The sequence below is a fragment of the Sceloporus undulatus genome, chromosome 2 (assembly GCF_019175285.1).
Source record: "Sceloporus undulatus isolate JIND9_A2432 ecotype Alabama chromosome 2, SceUnd_v1.1, whole genome shotgun sequence".
In the NCBI taxonomy this organism is placed as follows: Eukaryota; Metazoa; Chordata; class Lepidosauria; order Squamata; family Phrynosomatidae; genus Sceloporus; species Sceloporus undulatus.
The window spans coordinates 124118018-124138448 of record NC_056523.1 but is presented as its reverse complement, the minus strand read 5'-3'; the positions used below and the strand labels follow the sequence as shown (position 1 = coordinate 124138448).

The following is a 20431-nucleotide window of genomic DNA, read 5'->3' as shown; positions in this document are numbered from 1 at the left end:
AAAGTTGAATCCAAATTTTGGAAAGTGAAGTGAAAGCTGCACTCAAAAGCAACAGAAAAGAACAAATCACCAGGAACAGATGACATCCCAATAAAACTACTACAGTATAATTGAGATAATATAGAATCAAGCTCAGTTCTAACTAGAATCTGCCAACTAATAAGGAAAACGTAACAGTGGCCCAGAGATGAGAGTCAATATCCCCATACATTAAAAAAAGGAGACACAAAAGATTGCAGTAATTACAGAACCACAAGGAGGTAGCACCTTCCTTTTCCTGAGAACAGTAGGTTTTCCCATAGCGTCTTTGGACAGCATCCCGCACCATGATCTCTCTTGGCTGAGGCACTTGGGAGTTGTGGCCCAATAACATCTGGTTTTCCTAAAGCAGTGGGAACCTTTTGTTTTGTCCTTTCCTCAGGTTCTGCCCTGAGGCCATCCATGGGCAAAAGGAAAAATGCAACATAGGCAGGAAAAAAGAGGGCCCTTTCCTCCCTCCTAAATGTTTTGAGAAAAGGAGGGTCAGATCTAAGGGAGGGAGGTGAGAGTTTAGGGAGAGCAGCAAATGTCATCTAGGTCTGCATCCACACTGCAGAAATAATCCACTTTGGCAGAGCTCTGCTCTGGAGCCACACCACACCAAACTACCATTCCCAGAATTCCATAGCATGGAGCCATGGCAGTTAAAGCAGTGTCAAACCGTGCGGTGCGGATGCAGTTGAGGAACTAAAAGCTTGGAGAGCATGGTGTTCTGTAAACTCTTGCAGCCATAAATGGGAGAGAGTGGGGCCTTTTGTTGTTGTTATTGCTGCTGCTTTTCTTTAAAACTGGGTCTAGGTTGACTTCTGAGGGGGCACCGCCAAGGAGGATGAAGCAAAGCCAAATGTAGGACCTTCAAGACAAATGGAGGGACATGACCTAAGAAAAGCTGGTAACACTCATGCAGGTGGCCAGACTTCATCCTCCTTTTCCAGGACCTGTCCTCCATTTCTGCCTTTTTCAGTTCAGGAGGAATTCCAAAATGTCCTCCATTTGGAGCACATCTAAGAAGCATAAGTTTACTGTATATTTCCAGGAGTGTGTTACAGCTTTTTTTTGCTCTTGTCCCTCTAGTTTTTTCTGGAATGTCCTCCATTTTGTGGTGCTTGTCCTCCTTGGTGGCGTGAGGACATCTGGTCAGCCTTGCACTCATACAAAGTATAAATTCCTGCTTCCTAGCTCTGTCCAGGAGGATGTTTTGGAATCCTTCCTGGACAGAAGGCTGAAATGGAGGGCATATCCTGGAAAAAAAGGACAAGCCTGGTCACCCCGCTGATGGCCTCACATAGAAAGAGCCAAGGGGGGGGGGGACGCTTTTATAAAAAATATGGAGGACCTTTTGGAAATGGACAGTAGAAGAAATGTTGGACAGGTCCTGGAAAAAGGAGGACGTGTGTGATCACCCTGTTCTTAGCCCTACTCAAAATGGAGGAGCTTTTTTGAAAATCCTTCCTGGACAAACGAAGGAGGACGAAATAGAGGATGTGTCTTGGAAAGAGAGGACGTGTCTGTGGCCACTCTGTCCTTTAGCCCTGCTCAAAATGAACGACCTTTTGGAACTCTCTCCTGGACAGAGGAAGAAGAAAATGGCTGGAAATGGAGGACAGGTCCTTAAAAAGGAGGACACCTGCCACTCTGTTGTTTGGCAACTCTCAAAATGGAGAATCCCTCCTGGACAGAAGGTGGCTGAAATGGAGGACCTGTCCTCTAAAAAAGGAGGACACCTAGTTACTCTGTTGTTTGGTCAGTGTCAAAATGAAGGTTCTTGAGGAAGCCCCTCCCTAGACAGAGGGAGCTGAGAGAGAGGTCAGGTCCTGGGAAAAGGAGGACACATGGTCACTGGGGTTTGGTCAGTCTCAAAATGGAGGACCTTTAGGAAATCACTCCCTGGACAGGGGAAGCTGACAGGCCCTGGGAAAAGGAGGACAGCTGGCTATTGTGCGCGAAGGGTCCCTACAGGAAGAAGGTGGCTGAAAGGGAGGGCGAAGTGTGTGTGGTGGTCGTGTTTTAGAGTCCCGCTCAAAATGGAGGACCTTTTGGAACTCCCTTCTAGAGAGAAGAAGTGGAGGACGTGTCTTGGAAAAAGGGGGAAGTGTCTGCGGTCACCCTGTGCTTTGGCCCTGCTCAAAATGGAGGACCTTTTGGAACTCCCTTCTGGACAGCAGCAGCAGGAGAAGAGGAGGGAGGCGGAGGCGGGAAGGGAGGGAGGACAGGCCTGGGTCACTCTGAGAGGAAGGAACGAGGGAGGGAAGGGAAGGGAAGGGAGCGAGGGAGGGAGGAAGGAGCCAGAGAGAGCGCCGGAGCCCCTCCTCCTCCTCCTCTTTAAAAGCCATTCAGAGAACTCCTTCGTTCCACCTTAAGCGGGAGAGCGGACACAGGCGGCGGCGGCGGCAGCGGCAGCAGCAGCACCGGCGGCGGCGGCAGCGCCTCCTTAAGCGTCTCGCGGGTCCCGCTCGGGCGGCGGCGGCGGCGGAGCAGTAGGAGGAGGAGGAGGAGCAGGAGTAGCTCGCGCCCCTCTCCGCCGCCCCAGGCAGCCCTCCTCGGCGGGGTCCCCCTGTTGGAGGGCCATGGCGGGCCCCGCTCCGGCCCCGGCCTCCTCCTCGTCCTGCTCCTCGTCGTCGTCCTCGTCCTCCTCCTCGTCGTCGTCGTGCTCGTCTTCGGCGGCGGAGGCCCCCCGCTACCAGGAGTGGATCCTGGACACGATCGACTCTCTCCGCTCGCGGAAGGCGCGCCCGGACCTGGAGCGCATCTGCCGCATGGTGCGGCGCCGCCACGGGCCCGAGCCTGAGCGCACCCGCGCCGAGCTGGAGAAGCTCATCCAGCAGCGCGCCGTCCTCCGCGTCTCCTACAAGGGCAGCATCTCCTACAGGAACGCCGCGCGAGTGCAGCCCCCGCGCAGGCCGGGAGGGGCCGCCTCCTCCGCCTCAGCCTCCCAGAGGCCCCCGCCGCCCCTCCCGCCACCGCCGCCCCCGCCGCCGCCCCCGCCCCCGCCTGCCCCCCGCAGGACCGGCAGAGAGCGGCCCTCTCCCGCCGCGGCGGCGGCGGCGTCGCAGCAGCAGGAGGACCCTCCTTCGTCGTCGTCGTCGTCGTCGCCGGTGAGCCTGAGGGAGATCGTGCGCTACTTGGGCGGAGACGGAGCGGCGGCGGCGGGGGCGGCGGGGAGGGTGACCAGGGGCCGCGCGCAGGGGCTGCTGCTCCTCCAGGAGGAGAGGACGCGGGCGGCGGCGGCGGCGGCAGCAGCGGCAGGAGCAGGAGCAGGAGGCGGCCGGGCGGAGAGAGCAGCAGCAGCAGCAGCAGGAGGAGGGGGCGCTGCCGGCCAGTCCAGGGCGGCCCCCCGCGGGAACAAGGTAAGCGCGGAAGGGAAGCGGGACGCCTCTGCCCCGGAGGAGCCCCCGGCCCTCCTCCTCCTCCTCCTCCATTTTGAGAGGAGGACACGCACCACCCACCGCCCACCGCTTCCCATCCGCTTCTCTCCGGAACGTCATTCTCCCAAGACCCGTCCATTTTGAGAAGGGCTAGGAACCGGGCGGATTTCTTTCCTCCGTGGAAGGGGGCGCCCCAAAGGGAGGACCTCCCACCCCCCAAAAAGGCCAGAGCACTTCTGTAGAGACAAGCCCATGCTTCTCAGCCAGTTGCCCCCCTCTAAACAGACTTAGCGCCCTCCATTTTGAGCAGGAGTGTAGAACCGGGCCACCAGGATTGGCCCTCCTTTCCCGCCTTCTTCTTCTGCCCAGGAGGGAAACATCCCAAGCGTCCTCCATTTTGAGTACGGCTAGAAAGAGGGTGACCACACACTGTCCTCCTTTCCCCCCCCGGACGTTTCGACCGTGTCAGATTTAATGTCCTCCATTTTGAGCAGGACTTTAGAATTGGGCGACTAGACTTGGTCCTCCTTTTCCATCTTTCTTCTCTCCAGGAGGGATTCCCACCAGCTCCTCCATTTAGGGTTAGGCTGACCAGGCGTCCTCCTTTTCCCTGGACGCATCCTCCATTTTCTCCTCCTTCTCCTGTCCAGGAGGGGTTTCCAAAGCGTCCTCCAAGTTGAGCAGGACTAAAAGGGGGTTGACCAGACACGGCCCCCCTTTTTCCTCCATGGCATTTTCTCTTATGTCAGATTCAATGTCCTCCATTTTGAGCAGCACTTTAGAACCGCACAACCAGACTTGGCCCTCCTTTTTCCAGGATTTCCAAAAGGTCCTCCATTTTGAGTGGGGCTAAGAACAGGCTGACCAGGCGTCCTTCTTTGCCCAGGACACGTCCAACACTTTAGCCTCCTTCTGTCCAAGACATGTTTCCAAAGCGTCCTCAGTTCTGAGTAGGGCTAAGAAGGGGATGACCAGACTTGGCCCTCCTTTTCCCAGGATGTGTTTCCTTCTGTCCAGCGGGGGTTTCCAAAAGGTCCTCCATTTGGGGCACAGCCACGAAGCATTCGTGAATATTTTTATAGGCGTGTTTTTGGCTTCTCTTGGGTCACATCCCTCCATTCTTCCTTGGCCATCCTTCATTTGGCGGTGCCTTGTCCTCCTTGGCGGTGAGGACATCCATAGGACAGCCAGACATGTCCTCCTTTTCCAGGACCAGCCCTCCATCCCCACCTTCTTCAGTCCAGGAGGAATTCCAAAATGTCATTGACTTTGAGCAGGGCAAAGGAACATAATTTATATTTTATATATAGGGAGTGTTTGGGGCTTTTTTTGGGTCGCGTCCTCCCATTTTCCTTGAAGGTCCTCCATTTCAGAGTGTGGCGGAGAGAGGGAGGGAAGAGGACCTTCCAGAAAAGGTGACATCCTAAGAGAAGAACTTAAAAACACTCCTGTAGATAGAAATCCATTTTGTAGTGAACTCAATGTGCCATTACAGTCTGTAAGCCAATTGCCCCCCAAACAAGGTGGGTGCTAATTTTAGCGACCCACACAAGGAAGAAGGATTACCCAGCTTGTTCAAGATGGAGGACATTTTGGGATTCTCCCTAGACAGGAGAAGGTGGGTATGTAGAACGTGTCGGGGCGGGGGGGGGGGGGGGGGGGAACAAAAATCTGGTCACCCTGGGTCAGAGGTTCTCAACCTTTGATCCTCCAGCTGTTTTGGACTTCAGCACCCAGAAGCCTTTGCCAGCATGGCCAATGATGAGGGAATCTGGGAGCTGAAGTCAAAAACATCTGGAGGACCAGAAGTTGAGATGTGTGTGAAGGGTGCTGCTCCAGCACAGGGAGGGGAGTGGGCACGCATGGAAGGGACAGAGCTCCAGCAGACAGACTGACAGACGGAGGGAGGGGAGATGCTTTTGGAAAGGGGAAATCCCAGCTCCCCCCCCCCCCCCCCCCCAAGTGAGAGGAGTCTTGTCTGTGTTGTTGTGCAAATGTGCATCCAGCTGTGAGGAAGAGTTTTGGGCGTCACCTCCTCTTGGCACAGTTCCAACTGTCCGTACTGTCCTCCTCTGTCACTCCAGAATAGGCTGGGGGGAAATGTCCTTTTGGGATGGCCAGCTCATCCCAGGGAAGAGGTGGCCCTTGTAGGGGTCTGGTCAGAGTGACCAGAAGCCCTCACACCTCCAAGGAAGGACAAGGAACCCCCAAATGTGGGACCTTCAAGACAAGTGCGGGATATGACCAATGGAAAACTGAAAACACAACACATATGTATAAACCGTGCTGCTCCAAATGGAGGCCGTTTTGGAATTCTTCCTGGATGGGAGGTTGAAATTGTCCTGGGAAAGGAGGACGCCCGGTCATCCTGTCTTCATACAGTTCTCCTTTATTTTATCATTACATATGTTAGAGTGCAAGAATGTGAGAGTCAGGGTCGGGTAATGTTTCAAACGTGGATCAGGATTCAGATTCCTGCTAAAGCTAAAAATGCTCATATAAACTATAAATCCATGTTTCTGAGTCATGTTCCAAATGGAGGACATTTTGGAATTCCTCCTGGGCAGAAGCCAGAAATGTAGTGTGTAGTCCTAGAAAAGGAGGACGTCTGGTCACCCTGCGCCAGTGCCACCCCAACGTATTCTAGGAAGAAAGGGCCACCTTTTGGGATGGCCAACTCCTTCCAGGGCAAGGAGGGATGGGGGCACACCCATTGAGGACCCCTGGAAGGCTATGGTCCTTCTAGGGTCAGGCAAGTGGGGGGGGGATGAGCTCTTATGCACGAGGAGACACGCCCACACAGATGCACATCCCCCCATCATGCGCATGTGACCCTCCAGTTTGCATCTGTGAGGCAAACCCAGAACAGCGCCCCCCCCCCATCCCCAGTCAGTACCAGGCTCCATCTAAACACAGAACAAATAGTCAGTTTGTGTTTGACCTAAAGGGTTCCTGTAACCTCCACTGAGGTCGAGAGGTGGGTGGTGGGAGCACAAATGCAAGGGAATGGAGGAGGGAGGCGCACCAAAAAATAAAATCATGTGGTTACTGGTCAGAAGGGCGTCCAGCAACCAAATCTAATAAGGAGCCCAGCCATAATCAAAGGGATGGGTGGGGTTTTTTACAGTTACTGTCTGGTAAAATAGCGTCCTTCTGGTTCTCCCCCAGTTTGGAAGCTTTGTTCTGATAAAGATAGCAAGTTGTGTTTAGTTTTTGGGTTAGGACAAAGCCAGATAGAGAGATGGGGCAGGCAAAGTTGGTTGCTCTTAATTTCCCAAGGATTTGGGAGATGCCTGCTCTTTTTTTAGCAAGCCTCAGAGCACATGAAAGTACCTTGGGGCACATGTGGGGCACGTGATATCGAGGCACATCATGGTACCTTTGGGAGGCTTCTCACCCCAGCATTGCTCAGACTGAATGACCTGCCTGCAAATAAATTAGTTTGAAACTAAAGCAGGGTTGACAAGGAGATGCTGCACCTAAGATTTTGTGCTAATGTAAGAGCAAACTAGGCTTGAGAAATGAGATGTGGCATCATGAGTAATATGACACTGTACATGTCTTCTTAGAGGTAAGCCATACTGAGTTAAGTGGAACTTGCTGCTGGATAATCATTAAGGGAGAGCCAGCAGGTTGCAGTGGCTTGAGCATTAGACTGTGACTCTGGATAACAGGGTTCAGTTCTGCTCCATGGAAAACCACTCACCTTGAGTGAGTCACACTCTCTCGACCCTAGGACTCCCCCATGATAGAGTCACATCAGGGTCTGAAACAACTTGAAGGTACACAGTAACAATAATCATCTACAGGCCTGCAGCCTAAAGCAACCAAAAGGCAGAGGTGGGAATGATGGGCCCTTCAGAAATCATTGGACTGAAACTCTTAGCAGCACAGTCAGTGGTGAGGAGTGCTGAGGATTGCAGTTCAACTACATCTAGGGGAGTGAGCTTTGCTCATCCACTTGCAGCTCCCCTGGCTGAAGTCATCAATTTTAGAGTCAGAAGAAAGCTTGACTGCTAACATGTTAAGATGTGGGGCTGATTCATAACCTGGGATCTGTGGAAGCAGGACATGGACTCTTTTCCTTGTTTTTCTCATTTCCTCTTGTTGACATTTGTAGAAGAGTGAGGAGGTCAAAGGTGAAGAGGAAGAAGAGGATGAAGAGGAAGAAGAGGAGGATGAAGTCTCTACAATGTCAGAAGGTTCAGAAGTGGCACAAGAGTATGACGCCAGCAACTACAGCCGACCTGGGCTTGCCCAGCTGAATGGGGACTGTAAGGACAGCAAGCATGGTGGGAAAGACATCCCACCCAGCAGTGGCCTCAGCAGAGACCTGCGCTCCCTTGAGGAGCAGCCCTTGAGTAAAGGATTGGAGCGACCCCGCCATGAAGGAAGTGAGCAGTGCCACACAACAAAGGCTTCTTGGCCAGGAGAAAGTGCCTGTCCTCATCTGGGAGGTATCAAGAAAGAAGGCAGCACCACCTACCAGCAGCCGGACAGAGCAGGTATAAGGTGGGCAGGTGGAGGGGGTGAAGCGGGCTAAGAGGACACTTGGTCAGGCTTGGCTTTCCTGGGAGACATGTTGGAGAGGCGGGAGGAGAAAGCAAAAGATGCTGGCAGTGAGACCTATTGGGGTGATAAGGACTCCTTTAGTGGAGTAAGATTTTTCTTTCTTGTTCAGTAGGTTTTAGGATAGAGATGCAAAAGCCTGGAGGGAAAAATTGTAGGAGAGCACTCAGCCTCCTGCAAAAACGTGGGGTGAACTCCCTCCCTTCTTCCCTTGCTTCAGGTTGTGCATCTCTGCTTTGCAAGTGTGTGTTTGTGTGTGTGTTAACTGCCCTCGAGTCGGGAAGCGTGACAGCCCTGTAGATGAGCCATCTCCAAGCCCACCTTATCCTCCACTGTTCTGCTTAGGTCCTGTAAATTCATGCCCATGACCTCCTTGATAGAGTTCATCCATCTAGCATGCGGCCTTCCTCTCTTTCTACTTCCTCCATCTTTCCTAGCATTGTTGTCTCTTCTAGTGAGCCACACCATCTTTTCTCATTATGTGGCCAAAGTAGAACAACCTCAGTTTCATCATCTTTGCTTCCAGGGACTATTCAAGCTTGTTATTTCATGACTGCATACTTTGGCTAAGAGTGGTATTGGTTACAGGGGTGAAGCAAATAAGGTTAGAGGTGGGTGGTGTTAGCACAGCTGGGCTCCTGATTTGTGTGGCCTGACAACTGAAACTGGCTTGGCTGGTGGGAGTCTTCTCTGTCTCAGAAGGTCCCTGATAGATAGGCCCTGGGAAGGGTCTCACCCATAGTTCTTCCATGAGCTGCAGTGAGACAAAATGTCGATCTATTCACATTTCTCTCCCCTCCTGTTTTCTAATCCCAGTGTCACCAGCTGTTGCAGGGACTGAACCCTCTGTACCCTCCTCTCCTGGGAGACCTGGCATCCAGGCAGATGGGAGACCATTCAGCTGCACGTAAGTTTTGAGTGGGCACCACAAACTTCTCTTTAATGACAGCCAGTTGAGATATGCAGCATACCTGCAGGATGGAAGTGGATGCATTTGCATTTGCTCCCTAGTCATGATCACCCCTTGATTATGGATTATAGGAAAGAGCACAGGCAGACTTCCTTCAGCAGTGAGTACAAGATGATGGCATCTAGAGGAGCTTGCAGAACTAGCTCAACCCTCACTTTGCCCTTGTCTTCTGGAAACTGAGCTGCCTCCATGCACCAGCTAATTCTTGGAGGCAGTGGCCCTTAGCCTTTTAATGGTTAATGTGAATAAGGGGCTCCCTATATCATGGGGAGGGAGGAATAGCAGCAGCAGCAGATGGGGAGGAATAAGCTACTGCTACAAGATTCTCCGCCTGTGCTGGCCGGTGACAAGAATTAGTCTCCTTTCAAATACCAGAATATTTGTAGTGGGTTTAAAATATTTGAACATCTTCATGAAGGCCTATTTCATATTACTGTCTTCATGTGATGCATTTCAGTGCTTCCCAATGTGGGCATTCCTTTTAAAATGTTGGATTACTGCTAACCTGACCACAGTTAATCATGCTGTAAATAACCAAAAGACTCATGCTCTAAATAACCACAAGTCAGACCACTGTAATGTTTGACTGCTTTTGAAGACGCTTCAAAAACTGCAGCTACTGTACAATGTGGCTGTTAGATTGCTAGGTGCAACTTGATTATACCATTATATTGCACTTATGATTTATTAACTGTAATACACTCAGACCATTTCAGAGCCCAGCTAATAATGCTGCTTTTGATCTTGTGAGGTCCTTCACACCTTCCGATTGAAATACCTGAAAGACCACATGGCCATTCTACTTAATTTTTTTAAAAATTGCAATTCCCAGTCTTGGCTGCTGGTCCTGTTAGTTGTGGGATTTGGGGAGTGCTTTTGTTTTCTGCCTTCAATTCATTTCCAATTTATGACAACTGTAAGAATACCCTGTCATGAAGTTTTCTTGGCAAGATTTATTTAGAGGGGGTTTGCCTTTGCCTTTTTTGAGGCTAAGAGAGTGTGACCTGCCCATGGTCACGGTTTCCATGGCCGAGCAGGCATTCTCCAGAGTCATGAAATTCAACACTGAGAAATGTAAGGTACTGTACTGCACTTAGGATGGCAAAATGAAATGCACAGATATAGGATGGGGGACACCTGGCTGAACGAGACTACATGTGAAAGGGACCTAGGAGTCCAAGTAGACAACAAGTTGAACATGAGTCAATAGTGCGATGCAGCAGCCAAAAAGGCCAATGCAATTTTAGGCTGCATCAATAGAAGTATAGTGCCTAGATCAAGGGAAGTAATAGTGCCACTGTATTCTACTTTGGTCAGGCCCCACCTGGAATACTGTGTTCAGTTCTGGGCACCACAATTCAAAAAGGATGTTGAAAGGTAGAGCATGTGCAAAGGAAGGCAACTAAAATGGTGAATGATCTGAAAACCATGCCCTGTGAAGAATGACTTAGGGAGCTGGGTATATTTAGCCTGGACAGGAGAAGGTTAAGAGGTGATAGGATAGCCCTGTTTAAATATTTGAAGGGATGTCATATTGAGGAGGGAGCAAGCTTGTTGCAGGAAAAGAGATTCCACCTCAACATTAGGAGGAACTTTCTGACAGTAAGTACTGTTCAACAGTGGAACACACTTCCTCGGAGAGTGGTGGAGTCTCCCTCTTTGGAAGTCTTTAAACAGAGGCTGGATGGCCATCTGTTGGGTATGTTTGATTGAGAGTTCCTGCATGGCAGGGGGTTGGACTGGATGGCCCTTGTGGTCTCTTCCAACTCTATGATTCTATAGTCCAACTCAAACCACTATACCACGCTGGCTTTATTTGGGGAGTCCTAAAATGTAACTTTTTCAGGCTCTGATCATACATTGCAATCTGAAATGGAAGGCTTTAGGTGCTATAGTAATTTTCAATTGAGTTGGTGAGGTATCACTCATAAGACTGTTGATGGTGGTATCCCAGGTTTTGAACATTCTCTCCAGAGAGACTAATGCTGAGTACAGGAGTCATTTCCCTCCAGACAATGACCTTGGTTTCTACGATCTACGGTTTTATGGTATTTAGCTTTTTTAAAAATTACATTTCAGTTGTTCAGTTCCTATAAAATGTTCCTGGGAATGTAGTGGAAGGTTGATATGTACAATAAATAAACATTACTGTAGCTGCCATAGCCTTATATAAGAAAAGAAATTTTGACTGACTTGAGTGAGTGCCCTACCTTCACTGTCTGGAGCTGTGTATCCTCATTCTTATATTCCAAGACCCTAGCTCTGTGGAGTAGAGGACTGTGAAAAGTCTTGAGTGTGAATTCTCTTTCCCCTCTTCCTCTTGTAGCTCAGTAAAGGAAAAGCCTTCTGATCCAGTGGAATGGTCTGTGAGTGATGTTGTGGATTATTTCACAGAAGCTGGGTTTGGTGAGCAAGCAACTGCCTTTCAAGAGCAGGTGAGAACCTGGGTGTATGGAGGGGAAGATTGGGGGATTTGTGCTCATGCTAAACTTTCAATGAGATGTAATGTTCTGAATGTTATGGGGCAGGATACTTTCCACAGACACCAGTTTGTTACCCGTGCCCTAGAGCCCTCCAACTATCCATATGTCCTGTTGTGGCCTGTAATCTCAAAAGACTCTCTTAACATTCGCTATGCACTATGTTCATTTTGAGGGGAATGTCTCAATCTTTTGGATACTGCTTCTATAATACAAGATTGAACATAGTCTTTAGAGTATTGCCAACGGAGCTAGGTTAGCTCTGTCCAGTTTCAACTTCTGTCATTGACATTTTAAGAATGGCCATATGAATCTTAAAGTAGGCTAAAAATGCATAAATTGAAAAAGCAGTTGCAGTCCCCTCCCGCGCCAAACTCACAAACAAAATAGTGTCTTGATATTATTTCACTCAACCACACTTGGCTCTTCACTATTGTTTTCTAGAAAGGCTGTTGGGTGGAGCATGATAGTGAATTACAATGGGTAGTCAGTCCTTAGGCCTTAATGCCCTGACCTGTTGTGTCCATGTTATTTTCCCTGCAGGAGATTGATGGGAAGTCTCTGTTGCTGATGCAACGCACTGATGTACTGACAGGTCTGTCCATCCGTCTGGGTCCTGCCCTCAAGATCTATGAATATCACATCAAGGTGCTGCAGCAGTGCCATTTTGAAGAGGATGAAGGCGACTCCTTCATGGGCTGAAGAAAATAGGCACATCTTGTGAAGGGGTGAGGGTGGGGGAGAGAAGATTGAGATGTAATGGAAACTCTTCCAACTGCTACTGTGTCGACCATTTCAGCCTTCCTCTGCTTCCTTGAGATCAAGACAGTATCAGTGTGGAAACAGCAAATACTTTGACCAGATATTGTGATAGGAGGGAGGCAGAAATGATGAACACCCTGGCCTAGCGGATTCTGTATCTTGATTGTCCGGGGGGGTGGGGGTGGGAGACTGGGGTGGAAGGGCTGCAAAATCTTTTTCTTCTCCTGTCCTGTCTGTATTATCTTTCCCAAGGTGTTTTCACTTGCTATAGTACATTGTCTGTTTTGGGAAAGGTAGAAGAGATCTGCTTTTGTTCTCCTCTTCCCGGCCTCAATTTGATTGAGATAGTATGTGCTTCAGCATCCCTCTCTGCTCTCCTCCCTCCCATCACAGTAGCACTTGATGGCCCCAACTGCCCGCTCCCTTGTTGCTGTGATTGACAAGACAAAAATAGAGCCTGCTGGAGGTGTCAGGAGGTTTTAACGAAATACCTTTTTATTCTCTTTTCTGTTTGGGTAGACTTTCTTCCAGCTTTCATGGTCATTGCCCAGAGTCAACTGCTTTTTATTATTTCCTCCTTTCATTTTTAAAAAATACAAATATTTAAACTGGAAAAAAAGAAACCTGGTTGGTTTACTATTCCTAGATCTGTCATCTTTCTCAGAAGACTATGGAACAGCTAACACAAGTGTGCATTTAAGGGATAGATGTGTTCATGTAAGGAAAGTGGAAGTTCTGCATTCGTCTCAGAGAGGGAGGGAGGGAGGGAATAACGTGTTTGATTTTGTTTTTGTTTTTTTGAAGGAGAGGTCTAGAAAGCAGGAGGGGTATAAAGCCTATTCTGACTGGCCTGTTGTTGCAGGTAGATCTGAGTTCTGACTCACCTTCCAGTTTTTTAATCAACTGGGGTTAAAGGTCATTAAGCACTGCACATTCATCATAAAGTTTAAAATTAAGAAAAGCTTTGGATGATAGCAGAGGGAAATATAATTGTCACATACATAAACACACAAACACACATAGCTCAGGTAGTGTCTTATGTAGGCACTATAGTCGTCCATATCAGCAGTGTAAATGCTCTGGGTTTTGTTTTGTTTTTAAATGAGGGTGGTGGATTAGAAGGGCAAGTGGCGTAGAACCTTAAATCTCAGTTAAGGAAACAAGTAGGTGGAAGGTTTTGTTATCCAAGAAACAGTTCACCACATTCTTGGTGTTCTGATGGCACACAGCTAATAATGTGATTCCTCTGTTTGCTAAGGAAACACCTGTTGAACAAATTAATGTGGAGCTAATATAACTGCCCTGGCTATGCATAAAGAATGATAAAAATGAGAACTTTCCTGAGGGTGCTGACAACTCTTGTTTATCAGATTTTGGAGTCATATACATACCTTCATTTCCTAAGGGTTCCTTGTTTGAGAGCCATGACAGATGATGTCTGAAACCGGTCTAAATGTGGAATGTCAATAGGCCTTTAATGCAATGTGACCATTATGGAGTAGGCAGGCACCTGCTCTGTTCTGTTGTTTCCAGGACACACAGAATCGTATGTCCATAGACACCCCTTCCTTATGCATGCCTAGAGGAATGCAGACTTAGGTCTAATCTGCACTTCAGAAATAATGCAATTTGACATCGCTTTAACTGTCATGGCTCAGTGCTATGGAATCTTGGGTTTTGTAGTTTATTATGACACCAGAGCTCTCTGACGGAGAAAGCTATATATCTCACAAAACTACAAATCCCAGAAATCCATAACATTGCACTATGGCAGTTAAAGCGGTGTCAGACTACATTAATTCTGTAGCGCAGATTAGACCTTAGATGCACACCAAATTTATGTTATCAAATTTTTATTTGGAACTATGAGGGCTAGAAACTTGCTGTTTGCAATTTGAAAGGAGAGGTTCTCAATGTTGTAGCACAAAAGTGCCTCGGGGCTTACATACTGGCTGCATGTTGCCCCCTATTGCACTAGACCCTACTATTTTGTCCACAGCTGGGAATAAAAAAAACAATTTTGGGTTCTAACATGTCTTACCCCATGTATTTATTCTTTTCATTGGCAATCAGTTGTCCAAGGACAGTAGTAGGAAATGACATGCTGTAGGAAACGCTGTGGGTGACTCTAGTGAGAGTGGCTCTTAGCTCTCCTTTTGGGAGTAGGGGGGGCTGTTGAGCTGGGCAGCTCTTTCAGTTGAATGCCATTGACTCTAGACAGAATGGGAGAAGGAGCATTAAATGCATTAAAAGTTTGGCAGTGCCAGAATTTAAACACAAGCTAAGTAAAGGTACAGTTTAGGGCGTTAGATTATTATGAGGGTCATACGAAAACAAAAAATCAACTATTTTCAAATTCTGACAATTATTTGGGGAGGGTCTGTGAATCTTGACCCATTTTAAGGCTGCAGAGATCAAATTATGGCCTGCCAGAGATTGCCAAATTGCAACTCCCGTCACTGTAGCCAGCATAGCTCCTGGTGTGAAGTGATGGTGAGAAGTAACAACATCTGAAGGACTGCACTTTGGCCACCCTGGATTTGGGCCTCTGCCTGTCTTAATCCAGTTCTGTGCTCCAGGTTTCAATTAGAATGGATAAAATCAGATAGGGCTGTTCCAGTACAATGCGTTTCAGGTTCCTCTGTGAGGCTCAGATGGGAGCATATTGTGTTTCATGTGTTGAAGATTTTATTGTAGGGAGAACTCAAGATGAAGCTTTGCAACACAGGGAGGACTGACAGAATTTGTGAAAGGACCAGTGCAGTTTTTGGGATTATGCAACAATTTTCTACAGATGTTCTGTGATGAAGTCTCAGGGCAGAACTACCTGATAATTCTTGTTTTGATGACAAAAGCCTTGGTAAAGTAAGTTCTGTGCATGTTGAACTCTTCTTTTGACAGGTTTATACATGCCCAGGTCCTAACAATTCTTGGAAACATGGAAGGAAAAATGGTTGTGAACAAGGAGGTGTCATGTATCACTTGGGCATATCGTTCTCTCTACTTAATTCAACATGCGTTAAAATTGTTCTCTGCTTAATTCAACATGTGTTAACTTCCCAGAAAATTCCACCTTGTGTCGGGTAGCATATCAGTCTTTGGTGTGAAAACCTCTAGTGAAGGTAAATCAACACCAGTGACTTAGGAAGCAATTTGGACCAGCATGATGAAGAAAAAATAGCAACATTTTAAACACTCTGAACAGAAGCTTGCAGAAATCTGCTCCATCACTTTGGATGACTTGCAGTCCAACATGTTTTAGATTTTTTTTAAAAAGAAACCTTCCTTAACTCTGATGGAATGGTGAAAGCAGGGTGTTGGGGCTCCTAATCTGTGCAACCATTGACTTATCAAGTCAGAGGCCCTTCCCAGAAGTAGTTTTTTAAATTATTTTTTAATTGGAAAAAAAGATTGCTAGGCCCCCCCTGAAGCAATAAGAAGACTGAAGTGGCAGAACTGGACTGCTGTAGAGGAAAGGGAAGCATGATGAAGCCAGCCTCTCTAGAAGGAGATGTGATGAAATATGATAAATCAGTGTGTTTGTCACAAGGGGCAAGCTTCTTGAAACTAAGAGGTGACCTGAGCCTGCATTCCCACCAGAACAAAAAAGTATGTAGTGGTGATGCAGAGAGAAAACAACTACTCTTCTGCATGAATCTTCCCAGCTATGCTTCAGGTTTGTCTCTGAATGAGAGCTTTATTTGCTATGGGACTATGCTGGTTCAAACCAACGGCTGGTCTAGTCCAATGTTGAATTTTCACATTGTCCAGCAGGATGCCTGTGAGAAAACCCATGGAGGACATGAGCCATCATAACTGGACGCAATTGATAGCCTTGCCCTCCAGGAACCACATGGAATGGAAATAACTTAGTATGGTGAGTATCGTCCCATACATGGTTTCTGAACTATAGTTCTCATTATGTTCAACAGTTTTCTCTCATCCAGTATTGCTACCTTAAGGTGGCTTGCCTGGATTTTTGTGTCTCTACATACCCTTTGTTTTCTGCTGTACTGCCTTTGCTATTTTCAGTGTCATTAGCATTTAAGAATAAAAAGGAGGAAGGGGAAGTGGGGGAAAAGGAAAGTAACTTGAATTTTATTTTATCATCAGCCTTCATGGGTATAAACCCACTTCTGATGCAATACAGTGATGATAAATGTTCATATATAAAGCATATTAACACAGTTGTGGGAGTGGGATGGAACTGAATCTGAAGCAGGTTTATGTCCATGAAAGTTCATGCAGAAATAAAAAAAAGTTAGCATTAAAGGTGCTATTATATTCCTTTTCCCCACTCCCCATCCCTGCTTCATTTTTTATGCTGCAAGAGAAACATGGTTACTTCCCTGACGTAGCTGAGATGGGTTTTAATACAGTGGTACCCCGGGATACGAATGCGCCGGGTTACGAATTTTTCGGGATACGAAAAAATCCCATAGGGATTTATTGCTTCGGCTTACGAAGGTTTCTTCGGGTTACGAAAAAACCGCGGCGCTATTTTCCGCCACCGGAGGGCAGCAGAGAGCTATTTTTCCATTAGTGCCTATGGGAATTCGGCTTACGAAGGTATTTCGGGTTACGAAATTAACCGCGGAACGAATTAATTTCGTAACCCGGGGTACCACTGTAATGGGATTACGGAGCCAGAGGCATTGATTCATCTTGTTGCTGTGTGCCTTCAAGTTATTTCCAATTTCTGGTTACCCTAAGGTGTGTATGGGGTTTTCTTGGCAAGTTTCTTCAGAGGGGAGTTGCCATTGCCTTTCCTTGAGACTGAGAAAAAGTTGTGAAAGGTTACCCAGTGGGCTTATGTGGCCAAGTTGGAATTCAAACCCTGGTTTCCAGAGTCATAGTCCAAAACTCAAGAATTTGTTCCTATCAGGTGCAGGAACAGAATATCTCTTATCCCTAGCTATTAACTGTGGCAACTAAATGGAATCTTTGGACCTGGGGGGGGGGGGGACAACAAATGCTAAGGAAAGAGCATGGGGGTGGGCAGGATGTGGACTTACTGAAAACTCCACCTGGCATCAGTAGAAAATGGAGTGCTGAAGTGCATAGGTCCTCCTTTGAGCTAAGCCAGGTGTTAAACACCTCTACTTCTCTTTTAAAAAACAACTTGACTGACTTAAATCTGGGAGAATTTTTTACATCAGTGATAGTTTTGTTGTATTGTAGGGTACAGTGACCCATATCCACAGGAGTGTTTGAGTGCAGAATTAGAGGTATTCCAGAAAACCCCAGAACTAGAAAACATTGGGGGCATTAGATTTGAGAGGTTGTCAGCCATCCTGGTTCATAGAAAGAAAATATACTTTGGGACAATTTTTGTCCAATTTTTACCATGAGAGTACCAGCAGAATAATTGTGTACATCAGGTGGCTGAAACTTGGGGGTCCTGTTTACCCCTCTTCAAGTAATAGGTGTTCTAAAATGCCTACCTTGTAGGTAGAGTTCTGTGTAAGGTCTATATCGAAACATGACCCTGGGAAAGTGAAATGCCCAATCTGCCTGGATGAGTATTAAATATACCTTAATGAATGGAAACTCCTTAATAGAAGTGATCCCATCTCCTACATGGAGATTATAAAGCAAACAGTGCTATAACTTTTCAAGGTGTTAGGAGAAAGCTGGTATGCTTGTGTGTCTGCTGCTTCAAATGGAAGTACGGTTATGTATTTTAAATCCCCCATCATGCTGGTCCTTTGAGTTTTCAAGATTGAAGCTTCCACATGAGGTCAGCTTTAAGCTTTGCAATTATTCTTCCATTGTACTTGACAAATGATTGCCTTCTGCTCTTTGTGTTTGAATTATATTTTGTCTTTGGCAACACTGAACTTCATGCAGGGTGGTGAGGCAGGAGGAAGAGTGGCTGAAGATTTGGGTTAAATTATCCTGGCCCTTCTATGATGATTCATCTGCTCAAGCTGCTAGAGTATAGGATCTGTTTCTCTTGTGGAGTATTGCTTAGATTGTAGGAACTGCAGGGAGGCCCAGGTGACTCCTAGTCTGAAAAATGTATGCTTGTTGCAACAAGGTGATTGATAATATTGGATTTCAACCATGGTGGGGGCAAAAGAAAAACCCCTGATGAAAAAATCTTGGCATACCTTCTCTTTTCATGGTATGGTACAGAAGATTTTCTCATAAGGTCACAATTTATAATAAAGATAGGTTGTAAAATATAGTTTTAAAAAAGAGAATTGCAAGTGTTACCTATTGTGTATTTCCTAGAATGTAGAATATGGTGGAGCTAGTGATAGTGAGAATGGCAGGAACTTAAGACCAAAGGTGGGTAGAGGAAAAGTTACTTCCTACCACAATGGTGATCCCATTTGAAGCTCTTTATAGAGACTTGATTTGCAGGCTTCAAGGATTTGTGTAAAATACTCACACTTTGCTAAATGTGCAGATTCCTGTAAACTAAGCAAGAACAATTAAATGCAAGCTGCTCAGCTCTTGTTTTTCCCCACATAGGATTTGCTGTACAAAGAAAAGTTTGTGCCTTGTAATATATAGCAGAAAAGATAAACTAAGGATTAAGTAGCCACAAAACCTTTCCAGACCCAGGCATGGAGGGCTTCAGCTACTGTTGTCCCTTCCCTCCCCATGCTGGCCCCAGGATTGCTTCAATGTAGTAGCACTGATGGATCAATCAGGAAGGCCTAGTATCAAAAATCCTTCAACACCTTTAACTCTCCCTGAACTACAGCTGGGCACAGGTCAACTAGGGCAAGGCAGAGAGAGGCTGAAAGAGAGTTGCATGTGTATTAATTTCAATTCCTGTAGCAGGGGTGGGAATCCTGCAGTCCTCTAGCTGTTCTTGAGCTGCAACTTGCAGCAACTCCTAGCCAACATGGTGAATGGTGAGAAATGCTGGGAACTACAGGCCAACAATGTCTGAAGTGTTGCATGACTCCCACCCCTGCCCTATATAGCATGCAGAGACTGCATCTTTGAAATGCTGCCCTATCTTGATCGCATACTATCCCCAAAAGAAGAATGGAAACGATGTCTGTAAGTCTTTCTTTGCCCTTTTGAGCAATAATCATGATGATCCATTGACTTGTCATTGACAAAACAGCTAAAGTGAGCAGAGGACAGGCAGAAAGAATGAGGCACATCTGTGTTCTGTGCTGTGGAAAGCTAGGGCTACAATTGCATAGTTGGTGGCTTGGTTTGTTAGGTTCTCCTCCATGCTTTGTGTTACCATGCAAATTTAAAACCAATTTCAAGCTGTCATTTAAGAAATCCTGAACAATTCATTAGTGTATTCACAGCTTTAAAATATATACTTCATAAAGCAGAACTTAAACACAGAATTGGCAGAAGCTTCTATAATATACCACCCAGATAATAGCTCACATTTAAGTGTATCTGCTATGGAGCTATTTCTAGCCTGCTTAAAAGCAGGTAAAATCAGGGCAGCCTAATCCATAGTAATATTAGGACTGAAACCATTTTCTGCAGCTTTCAAATGAAATCAGTATGTATTACACTGCGCATAGTCCCTGCCCCCTTCATTGTGAAATAGACAACAGAACAAACTCAAAAGTTTATCTTTATTTTTTTAAAAAACCTTAAGAAATATGTATTATAATTTATCACTAATGATTTGCTACATTACAACAGCAGTTACGTACCTAAGATCAACACCCTGTTACATTTAATAAGGCTTTGTTTCCAATAATGCTACTGCACAATTCCTCCATGTAATTAGGGGGACAGTCAGCCTCTCTGTGCAAGCCAAGAGGGCAGAGGTACTGAGATGCAAGCCTGAAATAAATAAAGCAACATAATAGGAGACCCCCTAGGTAGCAAAGGATTAGTGGGCTGCTTTTGACAGGGCAACTTGTATGTTCAGTCAGTAGTTTCAGTCTCAGAAACCAAGCAGGTTTAAAGTCATGTTGGCCACTTGCCTTGACCTACCTCTTGGTCTCCTTAGTGGTTTTCTAGCAGTATCTCTGAAGGACATCCTAATAATCATCAGATATAATGTTTGAGCCAGCATGATGTAGTGATTTGTGTGTTGGACTATGACTCTGGAGACCAGTGTTCAACTCCTGGCTCAGTCTAAATCCACTGGGTGACCTTGGGCAAGTCACACTTTCTTAGCCTTAGAGAATGGCAATGGTAAAAGCCCTCCAAAGAAACTTGCAAAAAAACCAAACAAACCCTACATCATTTCCAATTTGTGGTGACCATAAAGTGATCAATCATGTGGTTTTCTTGGCAAGGTTTCT

General features: G+C 46.7%; 1 protein-coding gene across 1 annotated transcript; it reads left to right on the top strand.

Annotated features, from left to right (window-relative positions):
- The first annotated feature begins 2334 nt into the window (after nucleotides 1-2334).
- SAMD1 (sterile alpha motif domain containing 1) lies at nucleotides 2335-14216 on the top strand. Its single transcript, XM_042447531.1, has 5 exons — nucleotides 2335-3386; nucleotides 7525-7909; nucleotides 8790-8880; nucleotides 11270-11378; nucleotides 11967-14216. Exons 1-5 carry the CDS (start codon nucleotides 2607-2609, stop codon nucleotides 12123-12125), a joined length of 1524 nt encoding a protein of 507 aa, XP_042303465.1. The 5' UTR covers nucleotides 2335-2606; the 3' UTR covers nucleotides 12126-14216.
- The last annotated feature ends 6215 nt before the right edge of the window (nucleotides 14217-20431 follow it).

Excerpts from the sequence above, each read along its gene's own strand:
- SAMD1 (XM_042447531.1), top strand. The coding sequence starts at position 2,607 with ATGGCGGGCCCCGCTCCGGCCCCGGCCTCCTCCTCGTCCTGCTCCTCG. Across the intron at positions 3,387-7,524 it reads CGGCCCCCCGCGGGAACAAG|AAGAGTGAGGAGGTCAAAGG; the intron begins GTAAGCGCGGAA and ends TGACATTTGTAG. Across the intron at positions 8,881-11,269 it reads GGGAGACCATTCAGCTGCAC|CTCAGTAAAGGAAAAGCCTT; the intron begins GTAAGTTTTGAG and ends TTCCTCTTGTAG.